The sequence below is a fragment of the Gopherus evgoodei genome, chromosome 20, assembly GCF_007399415.2.
Source record: "Gopherus evgoodei ecotype Sinaloan lineage chromosome 20, rGopEvg1_v1.p, whole genome shotgun sequence".
NCBI lineage: Eukaryota > Metazoa > Chordata > Testudines > Testudinidae > Gopherus > Gopherus evgoodei.
The window spans coordinates 10,539,513-10,555,740 of NC_044341.1; the positions used below are offsets into that span (position 1 = coordinate 10,539,513).

Below are 16,228 nucleotides of genomic sequence, written 5' to 3' on the forward strand. Positions count from 1 at the left end.
AAGAGGAGTGAGGAGTCCTAGCGCCAGCCCTGTTGCTGACTCACCATGTTAGCATTTGGCAAAGTGCAGCCAGGGTGACTCAGTTTCCCCATCTGCAGAAGGAAGATAGTACTTAGCTACCTGCAAGGTGGTGTGTTGGGCCATTGGCAAGAGCTGCCTTGAGGTCCGACTGCAAACTTCTAGGAGGATAGAAGGGTCCAAGGTCAATGAAAATCACTAAAAATTAAACATTAATTTATTAGAAGAGTCATGAAAAAAGATCTTCTTTACAGGTGTTTTATACAAGAGAATTTTCATTGCTTAATTACTCCTCTCGGAGGCAGAGCTTTGCACACGCCCCCAGAGACAGCCACGTTCCTGTGAACTCCCTGCTTCTGGGCACTCAGAGGCCATGAGCTGCAGAGAGCCCTGCGTCAGACCGATATTGCACGTCAGAGGAAAACCACGCTGCCCGCCCGCCCGCCCCCTGGCCCCGCGACTGGGCTGGGCGAGCAGGAAGCTTGCTATGTGGATGGCGGAATAGACTCACATATGGAGCAGGCTGGGTTGAGGCAGGCGCCCCGGCCAGGCCCACCAAGTCACTGGACACACAGAGCATTTACTGAAGGCAGAAAGTTAGGAGGACGCCGTTTGCGCAGGCAGACACTGTGTGGCTAAAAGGCACAGTGCGGGACACAGAGCACAGCGCTCCAGTGGGGTTGTCTAAGTGCTACTGGATGAAGGCAGGCACCAGAAGGGCTGGCTAGGCGGCAGGTGCCCTTAAAGCCATGCTCGCAGCACGCCCTGGAGCGCCCTCGACAGGAGAGGCAGCGCCCACAGGGATCTCAAGAACTGAAGGCTTTCCGGCTGTTCCAGAATGGACAGCCCAGGCCCTCATCCCCTCCCCTTGCCTGCAGCCCCGCCTCCCCCTGGCCCCCATTTTAAATACACGGCCCCAAAGCAGCAGCTGTTCTGTGCCACCGCCCCTTGCTGGGCAGCCCCATGGATCGCCCCTGGCCACTAACAACCTAGGAGCCCCTCACTGAATACAAAGCAGGGGAGCAAAGCTTTGCAGCCCAGGAGAACTAGACCCAGACTCCTAGGATGGGGGGAGCGTAGCAAGAGCTGGTTTCAGGGGATTCTCCCACCCAGCATGGGAGGAAAGCAGCCCACCTGCAGCATAGGGGTGGGGATGGGACAGCCCCGGGGGTAGATAGGAGCAGGAGCTGTACTACATGCCAGGAAGTGATCAGAGATGCCCCTGAATGGGTCCATCAGTGGGGAAGGGAGAAGAAGGGATATCAGCTATGGGAACAGTCGACAGAAACACGGGCGAACCCCAACCCCTGCAGCCTGTGACCCGTGGACTGTCCCCTTTGGTGGAGAGCCTTCCCTGCCTGTCAGGGGGCATTAAAGCTTTACATTAAGGAACGTGCAGTGTGAGGCCATGGAGGAGGCATCCCCAGCCAGGCAGGGCGGAGTGGCTTGGACGTCCCAAGGCCCAGACCATGTTCATTTAGTCACCAGGTAAGAAAATATATTCAGTGTTTAAAAAAAAAAAAAAGCATTGTTCCCTATATGCAATCAACCCATCCAACCATCTTTGGTTCAGAAACGCTCCCTGCTTTTATACAGCTCTAGATCCGGGGGCTGGGGGGGAGGGGTTAGAACGAGGCACCTAGATCACCAGATCAGAAATTTGCCAACCAATTGAGGTAGGGGGTGGGGAGGGTCAGGGTATTCCACACGGTGACCATGCCCAGAATAGGGAGGGATGATGGGTGGGCTGGGGCTTACCCACCGCTGCTCAGAGCCCCCCTGCGGCTCAGCTTCTGCCTCCCGGGTGTGGCAAGCTCCCCAGCAGCGTATTTCTAGTGAAAGCTTTTAAGTGAGAGAATGCAGAGCGAAAGGAAACTGCCAGGGCATGGAACCACAGTGACCCCCTATGGCTATATGGACTTTTTAAATTTTACCCACCCCCTCAACAGAGAGCCTAAAATGCTGCATTCACCCAAACCCTGAACAAAGACATTTAAAAATCTGGCTGCTGGGGGTGGGGGGGGACACAGCCTGGTAGCTGGAGGTCAACGCAAGGCAAGAGCGGCCGCAGAACAGACCCTGCCAAGCTGGGCCCCCGCGGAGCTCAGGGAGAGGGTGAGCCGAGCACCACTGAGGCTGCTGGAAGGAGACGAGCTGTGCGTTAGCACCTGCAGCAAAGCACGTGCAGGACAGTGCAGGGTTTCCAGCCCCTCTGCGGGGGGACACCCTCGGGGTGCAACAGCCTGTGGCAAGGCCGGCTGCCGCGCTGGCTCTGGGACAGGGATGTTAACTTACAGCGGGTAACCAAGCTGGGAAGAGGCTACGCCCAGAGTCCTGCTTCCCTCATGCAGACCGTCTGGGGAGTAATCCACAGCCACACACATTGCAGCAGTCCCTGAGTTGGCAAGGATTAGGGTTGCGTCTGAGGCAGGGTAAACAGCACAGATCGGCCCTTAGGGGAAGTTTCTCCAACAGCCACGAAGCACCCGTGTAAGCCGACTCTGCTGATGAACAAGTTCCCGTAGAGCAGGGCTCCCTTCGGATCCCCTGATCCCCGTTCAGCAAGGGAAAGCAGTCCAGGGCCGCGCGTGAAAGCTGAAGGACCGGGCTGGAATGCATGGGATCCCCTTCTCGCTGAGAGTTGCTGGGGTCTTCTCCTCCGCTTGGGCGCCTGCCACAGCCAACGCTCGCTCGGCAGGGCTGCCACCCCATTCCACCCTCCCAAACCCCGAGTGTAGCGCCAGGGGAACCGATGGGAAATAAAAGAATCCGTGTGTGTGCAAGCAGCTCCCCCTGCGGGTCAGAGCCGGCAACACACCTGCCGCTACTTCCCTTTGGGGATGAATGGCTCCCCCTCCTCGGGTTCGGGCTGAGGCCCAGGGTCACTCAGGCACCGCATGATTCGCTGGTTGCTGGGGCTGTCGCCGGCCCCTGGGGTGAAGACGTCGTCAGTGCCCGGGGAGGAAGGATCCTTCACGCGCATCACGAGCCCTTCCTCGTCCTCCTCGGGCGACGGTGGGAGGCAGCTCGTGCCCTTCAGCTCCTCGTTCACCAGGTCGACGGACTCCGGAGACTGGGGCGAGGCCGGGTCGACCGTGATGATAGGTAGGTTCCCTGAGTCCGACTTGGGCTCATACGCCAGCGGGTCTGGAGAGAGGGAGCGGAGCGAACAGTCACCACCTCAGCTGCCCTCAGTTTTCTTAGACCTCTCATTAAAAAACAGTGTGTGGGAAGTGGAGTCTAGTGGTTAGGGCAGGGGGGAGGGGAGTCAGGACTCCTGGGTTCTATTCCCAGCTCTTGAAGAAAATATGATCTAGTAATAGGGGGATGGGGAGCTCAGAGTACAGACTTCTGGGATATGTTCTTACTTCTGGGAGTGTGAGCTAGTGGTTGGAGGGGGAGGTGGAGGGCTGGGGAAATTGGAGTCAGGACTCCTGGGTTCATTCCTGGCTTGTCGAGACTGGGCAAGTCACTTAACCTATTCCTAGCCTTGGTTAACTTGTACGTAAAAAGAGTTCACGACACTATTGCCTGACCACACAGGCAAGTCAGAGGCTTCGGCCAATGTCTGTAAAACGCTTTGAGGTGACGGTTTTATACATGGCAATAAATCGTCACGAATCTCACACCCGGAGCGAGGACAGAGTTCACTTTCTAAAGGGCGAACACTCAAGGCTTAAAAAACCCAAACCCTGACAAGAGCAGCCCCTTCATGGCAGCCCCACTCACCCGGCTGACTAGGAAGCCCAGGAGAGAGGACACTGCTAGCTCAGCACAGATGCCAGCTACGTAAAAACAGTGTTTGAGCTGCATGCACCTTTTCAAGTGCCCCAAGAATATTTGCTTTGCCTGGGGCTAGGGACAGTGCACGGGAATCTACAGTGTATGGTCCCTGCCCACTGGGCCCAGTTTGAGCTGCAATGCATGACACCTTCCCCAAGCAGGAGGTTCAGCTGCAGACTCGGGGCCTGATCTCCAGAGTGCAGAGCATGGCCCCACTCGAACAGAAGTCAGTGGGAGCTCAGCACCCCTGGGAACTGGGCCCCGAACAGCTGTGGGTCACCCATGCAGCAGCAACTGTACCTTGCCAGGAATGGCTCACTCCAGAAGCTGGAAAGGGTGCCCCCTAGTGGCCATGGGCAGGAATTGTCAGAGGTCCTGAATTTCCTCTATACTTCAAAATTCTCACTCCCAAGGGCAATGTGGGTTTCTTTTCTATTCAGGCCATGCCAATATAGTGTTCCCCAGAGTGCTGGACATGCTATGCAGGAGGGAGGGAGGGAGGGGGGATGGGAAGAAAGAGGGGAAAACGACACAAAGGACTAGCTGGTGGGGGGGCCTGGACCGGTGAGCGTGGCAGTTTGCACAGTGCTGCCCTGCTAATGTAGCTGGGCCAAAGCAACAGGGGTTGGGGGGAGTTCAGTTTCGCGTGTGACAAACTCCCTCTAAAATCCAGCTGAACAAGGCTGGTCTGGAAGCAAGAGGAACAGGAAACTGCAGGGGACTGCGTCATCATGACCAGAGCTGGCCTTTAACAGGAAGCGTGAAGAGCAGAAGGGGTCGGGTCATAGTCAGCACAAGTGCAGCAGAACAGCTGTTTAAACAACACTCCATCACCACGTCTCTCTTGTCATCCCAGGCCACCTTTTACCCTCCACCTCCGGCTGCCCCCACACACCTGAGCCGATGCGTGCTCTGGACATCGTGGGAGAGTCGAGCTTGTGGGCTGGGACTGTCAAGTAATTGTTGATCTGAAATCAGAAGGCAAAGCGGATGTGAGAGCTCACATTTCTAAAGGGCCAGGACGGGGGTCTTGGTGGGGGCACCGCCCCACTGGGGATGGGGCAAACAGAAGCAGTGAGGCTCCCAGTGGAGTCACAGGGAGCAGATGCATCATCCCCAGCTGCATGGACAGCAGACAGAAGATCTGGGCTGGCTCAGCTGCGCTGGTGAGGGACGCAACTTAGGACGAGCCGGTGGGGTTATTTTAAATCCCCTAAACCCCACCAGCATCTGGAAGGAGAGCCACGGAGGGTCACTTTCACTGGCTGCCACTTGGGCCCAGTCACCTTCAGCAGGAATGAGAAACACTGTGCAAACGCCCCCCTCCCCGCCCAGCACACCGCAGCCAGCCGGCAGCTCCTGCCTCCCCAGCGCACCTTCTGCTCCAACTGCCGGGCCTTTTGCCTCCGCAGTAGCATCTGGTTCCAAGCTTCCTCATAAGGGTCGGCCACCAGTGTGTGGCGGTTGTATGATCGTAACTGAGAAGGGACCCAAAAAGGGATCAGGGTAAGACACATGGGAAATATGCAAGGCACCCACTCTCGGCCGCAGAGCCCTGGGTCCTGCTGCATGAGAAGCCAAGCGTGTTCCCCAGCACAGGGAACAGGGCTGTCAGCAGGTCTCCAAGGAACTCCCAGCATGGCATTTCCACACCTCCCCAGAGCGAGCAGCAAAAGTCCATAGATTTCATCACAAAAACCAATGGGACTTGTGCTCCTAGCTCACCAAGGAGCTCCTGAGGAAGGACCACCCCCGCCCCTCCCGCCTGGCTACAACAGCACAGCCATGATCAGAGCTCAACAATGCCTGTCCAACAGCAGCTTCCCTCCTCCACCCCTGCTCCGGCTGTGCAGGGCAGCACAAGAGACATTTGCCCCCTACTACACAGCCAGGGCCCTCTGGGACCCACCCTCCCGATCCTCACCACCTAGAGGCCCCAGCTGAAATCAGGCCCCGCTGTGCTGCACAAAACACACAGTTCCTGCCCGCAGGAACTTACAAGCCAAAGGCAGGATTATTTTCCCTGTTCTACAGCCAGGGAACCAAAGCATAGAGAAATGATGCGACTTGCTCCAGATCACAGACCCTTTAGCAAAGCTGGGGAATTGAACCCAGATCTCCTAGGTCCTGAACCAGGACCTTAACCACAAGGCCAGCTTTCCTCCCTCCAGCAAGTCAACCTCCAGCCCAGCTGTGTGCTTCTTCAGGCTCGGTACAGCCTAACAAGGAAAGGGGAGGAAAGGACTGGGAATTACTGGAACGGTGTCCCTAGCCTCTGTTTGCCTAAAGCTGGGAGTGGGTGACAGGGCATGGATCACTTGATTTCCTGTTCTGTTCATTCCCTTTGGGGCACCTGCCATTGGACACTGTCAGAGGACAGGATACTGGGCTTGATGGACCTTTGGTCTGACCCAGTCTGGCCGTTCTTACGTACACAGGTAGACAATGAGGACGAGGCGGGTAAGTACACTAACCGGTGGGTAGGAAATGCAACACGGGTATCAGCTGCCCTATTTGGAAATTCTCTCCTTCCTCCCCACCCCCCCCCCCAAGGGGATGGGCTGAGCTGCAAGGAGGCAGCCTGCGGGTAGATTAGAGTCATTACCCTCTGCCTGGTTTTCTGGAGGTTGTTGCGCAGGATTTTCCGGATCTCCTCCTCTTTGTCCTTGGACAGTGCTGGCAGGATGCGCTTCACGGGCAGGGCTTTGGGATTGATGTTCCTGGACAGACAGACAAAGGTAAGGGAGGAAGGGAGATAAGGGCTTTACGGCAGCCGAGGAGGAAGGCGCTGGGAAGAGGAGGCTGGGCAGAACGGCTGGAAGGAGGGATTTAGAGCCAGTGGAAGCCAATGACAGAAGTTAGCTACCCCTATAAAGCAAAACATGGTTTGAGCATTGGCCTACTAAACCCAGGGCTGTGAGTTCAATCCTTGAGGAGGCCATCTAGGGACCTGGGGCAAAAATCTGTCTGGGGATTGGTCCTGCTTTGAGCAGTTGGTTGGAGTAGATCTCCTGAGGTTCCTTCCAACCTCGATATTCTATGATTTGCATCAAAAACAACAAGGTATACTCACTGCATGGAGACCGTGGAGATGGCAGAGGGAATCTTGCCCAACCCTCCGCTCTCCACAAGCTCGATGGCTTGTTTCATTTCCATCTTGTGGTAGAAGGCAATCAGCTGTGGCTCCTTGGACCGCTCGCCCGCAATCAGGCACTTCTTCACGTACTTCTTGTTGAAGCGATTCAGCCTGCTCAGGGTGAGGGAGAGAGAAGGGGATGTGTCAGGAAGGGACCCTAAAGTCCCTGCCCCATTTGATTAGCATCATGCCCAGCATCCCTGTGTCTTCCCTTAGAACCAGCGAGCTCAGTAGAGTTTGGTTCCTCTGGGGGCAGCGGAATCTGGGCCCAGGGGTCAGACACGCTCCCCCCGTGCCCAGGGCCCCAATATGCTTCAGAGACTGAAGAGTCGCACATCCCCATCAGCTACAGGTGACATCAAGGCCAGAGGGATATTCAGGAGTGGCGAGCACAGCTCCTGCAGCGTTGCCATCGGATCCACTTAGCACGGCAGAGGGCTGCTGGGTCATGCGGTGATGAGAATGAAGGCAGAGATACATCCTGCTACCCCTCTCCATCAAGGAGCCGGTGCTGACCCTCCCCCCTCCAGCGCCTGGCAAATCCCTCCCTCACTCGGTAGCGAGTCCCCCACGCTCTCGGGCAGCCCCCATACACAGAGCAGGCAGCCAGGAGGTGGAGCCAAAGCTGAACTTCCCACGCAGAGCAAGGCACTTATGGAATGTGCTCTGGGCTGGAATTGGCTGGGTGGAATCAGGGCAGCCTGGCTGGTAGGGGAAGAGGACAAGGGAGCGCAGGCCTCTGGCACCGCATAGCTCCATGCGGCAGCACTGCCTCCCTTTGCTTCTCCCCATGGGTTCCTGGAATGAGCTGAAGCGGAGCAGGCTTTCAGGGCATTGCAAGAACTGGTGGACCTGAGCTTCCTAGGCTGCATCTAAAATGTTTGCTCCTTGCCCCAGCTTCCCCTCACCCTGCACACGCGGGAACCGCACTCACTTGTCTTTCCAATGGTGGTGGCCGTAGTGACCACATATATCCTCGATGCCGGTCAAGAGATGATCCAGGAACTGGAGAGGGCGCAAAGAGAAAAGCGCGTGTTCAGCCTCGGGAGTGTGCACTGGCCAAGACCTCTCTGCCCACCCCTCCCTGTGAACCTGGGGCTGGTAGGCTGTCAGGCTGAGCCTCGCTATTAGGTGCAGCTCCAGGAGGATCGGCCTCTGGGTGGCAGCACAGGCCTATCCTGATTGGCTGCTCTGCTACTAGTTACAACAGGAAGGTCTTGGCTAGAGAATGTGCACTAAAAACGACAGGGACCCGGCAGAGTCCTTTACCTGTCCCCTTCTGCCCCCCTTACCTTGGGTACCAGCTCTGAGGCAGTGCCCGGCTGCACACCTACCTGGGTTACCGCCTTTGGGGCAGGGGAGCAGAGACAGAAGAGGACTGAGAAGGCAGGAAGTGCAGGAAGGCAGAGCCAGGGAGGGACCCTGGGTTGGGAGAGCCATTACCTGGGTGTGAATCTCTTCGTTGATGGAGCGTTTCGTCTCTTGCTTCTTCTTCACAGCCAGCAGATCCACCAGGGGCCGAATGGTCATCCCCTAGGGAAGAGATTATACCCCTGTGAGAGCCCTCGCCTGGCTGAGAGAGCCAAGCACGGGCATCAACCCTGGTGGTGGCACCATCCTTACCCTGGAGCAAACCCTGCCCTCTTGGAGTCAGTCCTGTTACATGACACAATGGACCCAGGCATGCCAGGTCCCTCCTACCTCCTCCGAGGCCTAGGGCTGTCACAACTGGAGATAAGAACCAGGCTGTATATTTTCCAGCTGGCTCGTACCCCTCTGCCTGTGAGGTGCAAGCCACCTTCCTGTTCCTGTGTGCCATGGGAATCCAGCGGTCGGTCCCCAGGAGGCTGACATTACAGGGGAACCCTTCCCTATAATAGACACCGAAGCACAGAAGTGATACCAGGCAGAGGCTGGAGCCAGTCTGGACTTATCACGGCCTTTGAAAGCTGCTGAGAATCACGGAGCTCACAAAGCGACAAATCTGCGGCGTTTCCCAGCCAGCGATCCCGAAGATCTGGACAAAGGCAGGCAAGTGTCACTACCCCATTTTACACACAGGGCAACTGAGGCCCAGAGAGTGGAAGGGATCTGCCCACAGTCATGGAGTGAGTCAGCAGCAGAGCAAGGAACATACAGAATTCCTTGACAGGGTGAGTCACTGGGCTGTCCCATAGCTCATCCTCGACAGCAGCCATGGACCCAAACATCTGCTCCTCAGCCAGAAGCGCCAGGGAAACAACATTCCTGACTGATGCCCATCGCCACATTGTCAGGGTGCCTGGCTAGGCACCAAGGCCAGAAGGCAAGTTCCGCCTACCTGCACGAAGACCGTGAAGAAGATGACTGTGATGATGGCTGTGAGGAACATGTCTCTCATACCAAAGTGCTCGTAATCCAAGAGGTAACCCAGCGAGAAAGCAATGGCCCCTCTCAGGCCACCGTAGGCGATGATGAACTGGTCCTTTGGGGTCAGTTTCACAATGCGGAATTTGTTGATGAACCAGGTGAGGCCCAGGACACCTGGAGAGCGAGCAGGGAGGACAGGACAGACCTCCGCCAGGTTACACAAGCAGAGTCACATTCACACACCCCGACCCCTGGCTAAGGTCAGCCATGTTACTCCATCAGCGAAACCAGCCACATGCAGCACAAACCACTTCCCTTAGGGGAAGGGGTGAAACACAGAGTGCTCCAGTGAAAGCAAAAGGCTGACAACGCTAGGACCCTCATGCTCTGTGGAGGTCCCTCTCCCCTGTCCCAAAATCTTGGCTTGCAACCCCCAGTTCTAACCATCCTATCCCCGGCCAATAAGACAGCATATTGTCTGGTACAGCCTATGCTAGAACCTCCCACGGGTCTGAGCCCAGCCCAGGCTGGCAGTAGCCAGATACCCCCACTTGGAGGCTGCTCAGGGGTTGGGCAGGGCAGGTCGCAGTCCAGTTCCCCATGGACAAGCGTCTACAAGGAACATCCCAACCGTCCCTTGCCTGAGGGCTGAAAGGGGCCACGCAGGCTGAGCAGCCTCCTCCCAGTGGGGTCTGCAGCCCAGATCCGAGAAGGGAGTGACAACAGTGCATGCGCTCCTGTTCTGTGGATACGCACAGGCCCCTCTGGGCTCCAGAGGAGTCAATCCAGTGCTCAGTTCACCCAAGGGAGAGCACCGGCTAATGGGGGGAAAGTGGTGTCCAGGGACCAGTCTGGCCCTTGCCTGGGTCACCCAGTCCTCTAGAGGCCAAGTACTGGGGTGCAAATGCCAGAAGCCCCGATAAGTGCTCCTCCCAGTCCCCCCTGAAGTGCTGCATGCTCCCTAGAAACCAGGCAACCGCAGCCTCCCAGCTCAGTGCTCTACCTAGTGAGGACAAGAATAACAGCCCCTATCTAGGGCTCAGAGAAGCCAGTTTCACGTGGTACTACCGCTGCTCTCCGGCTCCAGGGGCGTCTCCGTGCTTGGCAAGGGCATGAGCGCGACCCCACCAGAAGGGGCAGGCACTAGGGCCCTGGCGCCTCACCTAACACCCTGGCGATGAGGCAGAAGATCAGCGTGCTGATGATGAAGGTCCAGTTCCAGTAGTGCCGACCAGCCACAGTGGAGACCCCCAGGAAGATGAAGATCAGGGTCTCGCTGACGCTGCTCCACATCTTCAGGAAGTACTTGATGGTGGTGTGGGACTTGTGGGAGATGTTCGCCTCCACGTAAGGGCGCATGACCACACCGGAGGCGATGAGCCTGCAGGGAGGAGGAGGGGAGAGGACTTAACAGCACCCAAGGAAACCTGCACCCAGCAGGATTGTCATCAGCTCCTCACCCTGGGAGCGGCGCTGGCCTCAGCAGCACCTCAAGGGTCGTCTGGCTTTATCACAGCTCCGCCAGTCAGCAGAGACCTGATACGAGAAAGGCGGTGCTGCACTGCCCAAAGGACAAACACCAGTGCGGGTGGGGCCGGAGTCCGGGACCGACCTGCAGCCACTTGGGAACATCAAGGAAAGCGGCAGAGTCGTTCTCGGGCAGGGCATGGCTCAGGAACGTGACTGGAGGCAGGTTGTGGCTGGGTACAGGGTGCTTTGTAAGCAAAGGGCTCACCATGCTGTGTCTGGCACGCTGGCCTCTCTGGCAACAAAGCACTGCAGTGACTCACCAGGCCCACACTGCAGCTGATCTGGCTCCATTCACAGCGGGAGCGACAGGCAGGGAAGGAGGTGACAAGGCCTCTCTCTAGCCTGAAGGGCAAGGCAGGAGAGGTTGCAGAAGCAGCCTTGGTGTGTGTGACACAAGGAGAGCTCAAGCCACCTGCAGTGAAAGCAAACTCTCCAGGATCACTAAGGGCACAGCTACGCTGCAATAAGAGACCCACACAGCTAGCCCGAGTCAGCTGACTCTGGGGGCACAGGGCTATAAAACTGCACCACGGACTTTCAGGCTGGAGCCTGGGCCCCAAGACCGTCCCTGCTTGCAGGATGCCATGGTCTGGGCTCCAGCCCCAGCCCAAAGGCCCATACTGCTATTTTTAGCCCTACAAGCCCAGCTTTGACATTTGTTGCCGTGGGCTTGCAGTGTAGATGTCCCCTAAGGGGCTCAGCACCCATCCAAGGGTGGGAATGGAGGCATGAAACTGACCATAGCTACTGCTACAGGCCTGGCACAGAGCTAGAGTCACTGGAGCAGAAGCCTGGGTTCTATTATTAGCTCTGATTGGTATGAGCTTGAGAAAGACTGCTCTCATGCCTCAGTTTCCCCATCTAACATGCCTGGAGGCCTTGTGATGACAGTGCTACCTGAGTGCAGAACAGTATTACCGCTGAGAAGGAATTAAGTGGTCCACCCCCAAGCTCACTCTCTAGGACAGCTTCCACTTCTGGAACCAACATGATGGACATTTGAATTCCTGATCCCATGCAATTTAAAACCCTGGAAAGGCCTCTGATCCCTGCAGGGTTTGGCTCTCGCTAATGACCACCTCAGGCCTGGCTGACGATCAGGAAATTCGCACTCGGGTAACCACAGTGATGCAGTTCATCAATTCCAAGGCCGGAAGGGACTGCTACTGTCACGAGTCGGAGACTTCCCAGAATTACGTCCTGTTTGAACTAGAGCAGGCTGTGGCGAAACCCCTAATCTTGATTTAAGAATTCCCAGTAAGGGAGGATCCGTAAGTTGCTCTAACAGTTAACTCCCCTCACACCCTATTTCCAGTTCAGTTCCTCTAGTGCAGGGGTTCTCAAACTTCACTGATCATAAAAATTACTGCACAACCCCAGGAGGGGAGACTGAAGGCTGAGTCTGCCTGATTCCCACTGCCCGGGTGGGGCAGCCAAAGCCCAGACCTCCCTGCCCTGGGCGGGGAAGGGGTCAAAGCTGAAGCCTGACGGCTTCAGTTCCAGGCATGGGACCTGTAACCTGAGCCCCGCCGCCCAGGGCTGAATCCCTCACGCTTCAGCAAGTCTTAAAATGGGGCCCTGACCCCCAGTTTGAGAACCTCAGCTCTAGTGCAAGCCCCTGAAGCAGGTGCACTGCACTGGCACAACACGGGCTTCCCCCAGCTCAGCAGGTCTGCGCTAGGTCCCTGCACTAGCAGAATCAATGTCATTCAACTGGGGCAAGCCCATAGCAGGCATCACTGGGGCCAAGAATACGGCCTGATTCAAAGAGGGACTGGAGATTTCGATGGAGAACAAGACTATCTGGATCTATTGCAGGAAACACTAGGGCACTCCATGAGGGATCGCAACCTGCTGTGTCAGGATAACACAAGTTCTAACAGGCATCAGGAGGAGATTGTCCCAAGGGCAGATTATCCCATAGCTGCCTACAGCGGGGTTTCTTCCACCTTCCTGTGCAGCCACTATCAGAGAACGGATACTGGCATAGATGGATCAGGGGCCTGATCCAGTGTGGCCAACGTTACATCCCTAGTTACGTCCCTAGGGAGTTATGGTGATCAGACAGCAAGTGTGAAAAATTGGGACGGGGGTGGGGGAGTAACAGGAGCCTATTTAAGACCCAAAAATCAGGACTGTCCCTATAAAATTGGGACATCTGGTCACCCTACTGGGGTGGGTCTACACTTAAAATGCTGCAGTGGTCCAGCTATCTATGTCGGCAGGAGGGACTCTCCTGTCGGTGTAAGTAAGCCACCTCTCGGAGAGGCGGTAGCTAGGTCAATGGAAGAACTGTACCGTCGACCTAGCGCCTTGGGGATGTGTGGGGATGTGTGTGTGTGTGTGTGTGTGTCACCCCTGAGTGACTTAGCTATGCCAGCCTAGTTTTCTACTGCAGACCTGGCCAAACTCAGCTCGACCCTGATAACTAAGCCAAGGCAGAGAGTATATTAATGTGCTGAGTGCGATGGTCCCGCCAAGACAGTACTCACGCCATGATGCCGGAGAGGTGGAAGAGCTCGGCCGACAGGTACGCCATGTAGCTGTAGAGGAAGACGAAGAGGGGCTCAATGACGCGGATGTGGGAGGTGAAGCGGGAGGTGAACGCAGCAATGACTCCATAGATCACGCCAACGAAGACGCCACCCAGGGACACCACAAAGAAGCTGAGGAAGCCCAGGATGATGTCAGTAACCGTCACCTGCTCAAAGTTGGCAAACTCTTCGAAGAGGTGGTAGAGCACCTGGAAAGGGAGAACATAAGAATGGGCCTACTGAATCATAGACTATCAAGCTCGGAAGGAACCTTAGGAGGTCATCTAGTCCAACGCCCTGCTCAAAGCAGGACCAATCCCCAGACAGATTTTTGCCCCAGATCCCTAAATGGCCCTCAAGAAATGAACTCACAACCCTGGGTTTAGCAGGCCAATGCTCAAACCACTAAGCTATCCCTCCCCACTATAAAATTGTGGAGATATACTTATCTCCTAGAACTGGGAGGGACCTTGAACAGTCATTGAGTCTAGCCCCCTGCCTTCACTAGCACGACCAAGTACTGATTTTTGCCCCAGACCCCTAAGTGCTCCCCCTCAAGGACTGAACTCACAGCCCTGGGTTTAGCAGGCCAGTGTGCAAACCACTGAGTTATCCCTCCTCTCTGGGGCAGACCAAAGGTCCATCTAGCCCAGGGGGCTGGCGAGAGAGAGAGGGCTATTTCAAGCAGCCAGCCATGCTCCTGTGAAGCACAGGGAGGATGGGCTCTCCCCTTGGGGGGCCCTGATCAGAGGCTGCCAACAGGAGATCTGCATCAAAGGGACTATGCATTAGTCTGTGACATGGCAAGGAAACATAGCTAAGCCCCTGGTTCCATAGCCAGCACCTGCCCTGCTGTGTGCAAACCCTTTGTAATTGCTGTCCTGGAATATTTGTTTAATCAAATCTAATGCAAAAGCAAGTGGCACTCGGCTGCGTGCGACATGCAAACACCCCAGGGATGCAGCAGCTGGGAAAGGGTGAGGGGGAACCAGCCCTCCGGACCACCTTCCCTTCTGGTTCGCTGGTGCTTCACTGGATCTCATCACCCTGCCTGCAGGGCACACTGCTCTCCAAAGCAAGCCTCGCGGCTCTGATTGTTTTCATTCCAGGAGGGCCCAGAAGCGCGACGTGCGACACAGGCCTCCTTGTGTCTGTACAGCTCCCAGCACAGTGAGACAGAGTCCCCGCTCCCAAGAGTCTGCAGTCTAAAATGGACAAGATTAAGGAAGACGGAAAAGTCAGATGCTCCCCTGGGGTGAAACAGCAAGTGGGAGACCGTGAACCCAAGAATCCCTGCTCTAGTTCTGCCATCTCAGCTGCAACCACAAGGTTGCCTGGTTAGTCAGTGCACACTGGGGCTGCTCCGTTAGCCAAACCCAGCGGAGCGAGATGCCTTTCAGGGCTATGCATGGGATTCAGCTCAAAGTATCATGTCAGCCACAGCAGAGCAAAGGGCTAAGTACTGTCAGCTGCAGTGTTAGCCCCAGAACAGCACTTTACAACCAGGCAGCCATGAGCGCAAAGAGCTGGTGCCTTCCCCAAGGCCCAGCAAGAGCAGTTAAAAGCTTGTGGGGCAGGGAGTCTCAGGCAGCATAAGGCAGACAGTGGGACAGTCACAACACCTCCCTCTTCGCTTACATCTCAGTTTCCTGATGACCCTGGGTAGGCTACTGAGCAGCCACGCTCTGAAGTGGACAGACGGGACGTACAGTAAAAGCCTTCGTACCCAAAAGCAGCACAGAAGATTAGAAAAAAGCGGGAGGTGTTCTGCTGTCCACAGCACCAGCCAGGGCGGCTCTAGGCATTTTGCTGCCCCAAGCACAGCAGGCAGGCTGCCTTTGGTGGCTTGCCTGCGGAGGGTCCGCTGGGAGGTGCCTGCGGGAGGTCCGCCAAAGTCACGGGACCAGTGGACCCTCTGCAGACAAGTCGCCAAAGGCAGCCTGCCTGCTGCCCTTGCGGCGACCGGCAGAGCACCCCCTGCGGCTTGCCGCCCCAAGCACGCATTTGGCGTGCTGGGGCCTGGAGCCGCCCCGGCACTAGCCTCCGGACACTGCCTGCACTCTCACAGCTGGCCCTTGGACCAAGATCTCCTTTGGCAACAGCCAGGCCCAGAGCCCTACCTCATTCCCTGGGGCGCTGCTGTCTTCCCTGCCAAAGGCTCCAAATATCTGTACGGGGAAGAGTCTGCACCTTGCCAGAAGAGACCCTGAAGATTATATTAAAGGCTAGTCTCTTGCTCTTCAGGGCTGGGGTGACCAGATGTCTCGATATAATCGGGACCGTCCCAATATTTAGACGTTTGTCCCAATATTAGTTACTCCCGATATTTCACGATACTCTTTTCTGGTTTTGCTCTGCTGACAGCAGTTGGCTTTTTTTTCCCCCTTTTGCTTTGCCGGCGACCCCCCCACCGCAATGTGTCCCGATATTTCTTCCTCTCATCTGGTCACCCTATTCGGGGCTCTACCTACACAATCCCCACAAGGTCAGTGTGTAGCTTAGCCGGGACCTTAACCCTGCCCCCAAGAGCCTTCCGCCTATAGCCAACCCCCTTGTTCAGGGCTCCAGGGCAGCCCAGGCGAATGCAGATCCCTTCCCTTTCATTTCCCGCCTGGGACACAGGCATGGGGCAATCCCGCTGCTAGCCAGGGTGGGTACAGCCTCAGGCAGGATGGAGACCCCAGCTTGCGCACAGCTAGAGCATCCTGATCATTCTTTCCTTTTCTATTGCTCGGTGACACTCCTGCTCCAGTTTCCATGGCACTGGGCTGCAGTTTTACAGCCTCTTCTCCTGAAAGGCCGAGCTGGGATCCTAAAACAACCTTCTGGAGGGAAGGCTTCTTAAGCGCAATGATTGCAGCAGCAGAACAGGTCCCCC

At 56.4% G+C, this 16,228-nt stretch overlaps 1 protein-coding gene across 1 annotated transcript in view; it reads right to left on the minus strand.

Annotated features, from left to right (window-relative positions):
- Nucleotides 1-213: 213 nt before the first annotated feature.
- The window catches only part of SLC9A1 (solute carrier family 9 member A1), a 56,003-nt gene continuing 39,988 nt past the window's right edge, over nucleotides 214-16,228 (minus strand). Inside the window, exons 3-12 of the mRNA XM_030538815.1 lie at nucleotides 13,309-13,559; nucleotides 10,450-10,667; nucleotides 9,258-9,460; nucleotides 8,381-8,470; nucleotides 7,872-7,942; nucleotides 6,875-7,048; nucleotides 6,407-6,521; nucleotides 5,178-5,279; nucleotides 4,697-4,769; nucleotides 214-3,165 (exon numbers count right to left, since the gene is read on the minus strand). Of these exons, the coding sequence (XP_030394675.1) occupies nucleotides 2,843-3,165; nucleotides 4,697-4,769; nucleotides 5,178-5,279; nucleotides 6,407-6,521; nucleotides 6,875-7,048; nucleotides 7,872-7,942; nucleotides 8,381-8,470; nucleotides 9,258-9,460; nucleotides 10,450-10,667; nucleotides 13,309-13,559 (1,620 nt within the window). The 3' untranslated portion in view covers nucleotides 214-2,842. The remainder of the gene's footprint in view (nucleotides 3,166-4,696; nucleotides 4,770-5,177; nucleotides 5,280-6,406; nucleotides 6,522-6,874; nucleotides 7,049-7,871; nucleotides 7,943-8,380; nucleotides 8,471-9,257; nucleotides 9,461-10,449; nucleotides 10,668-13,308; nucleotides 13,560-16,228) is intronic.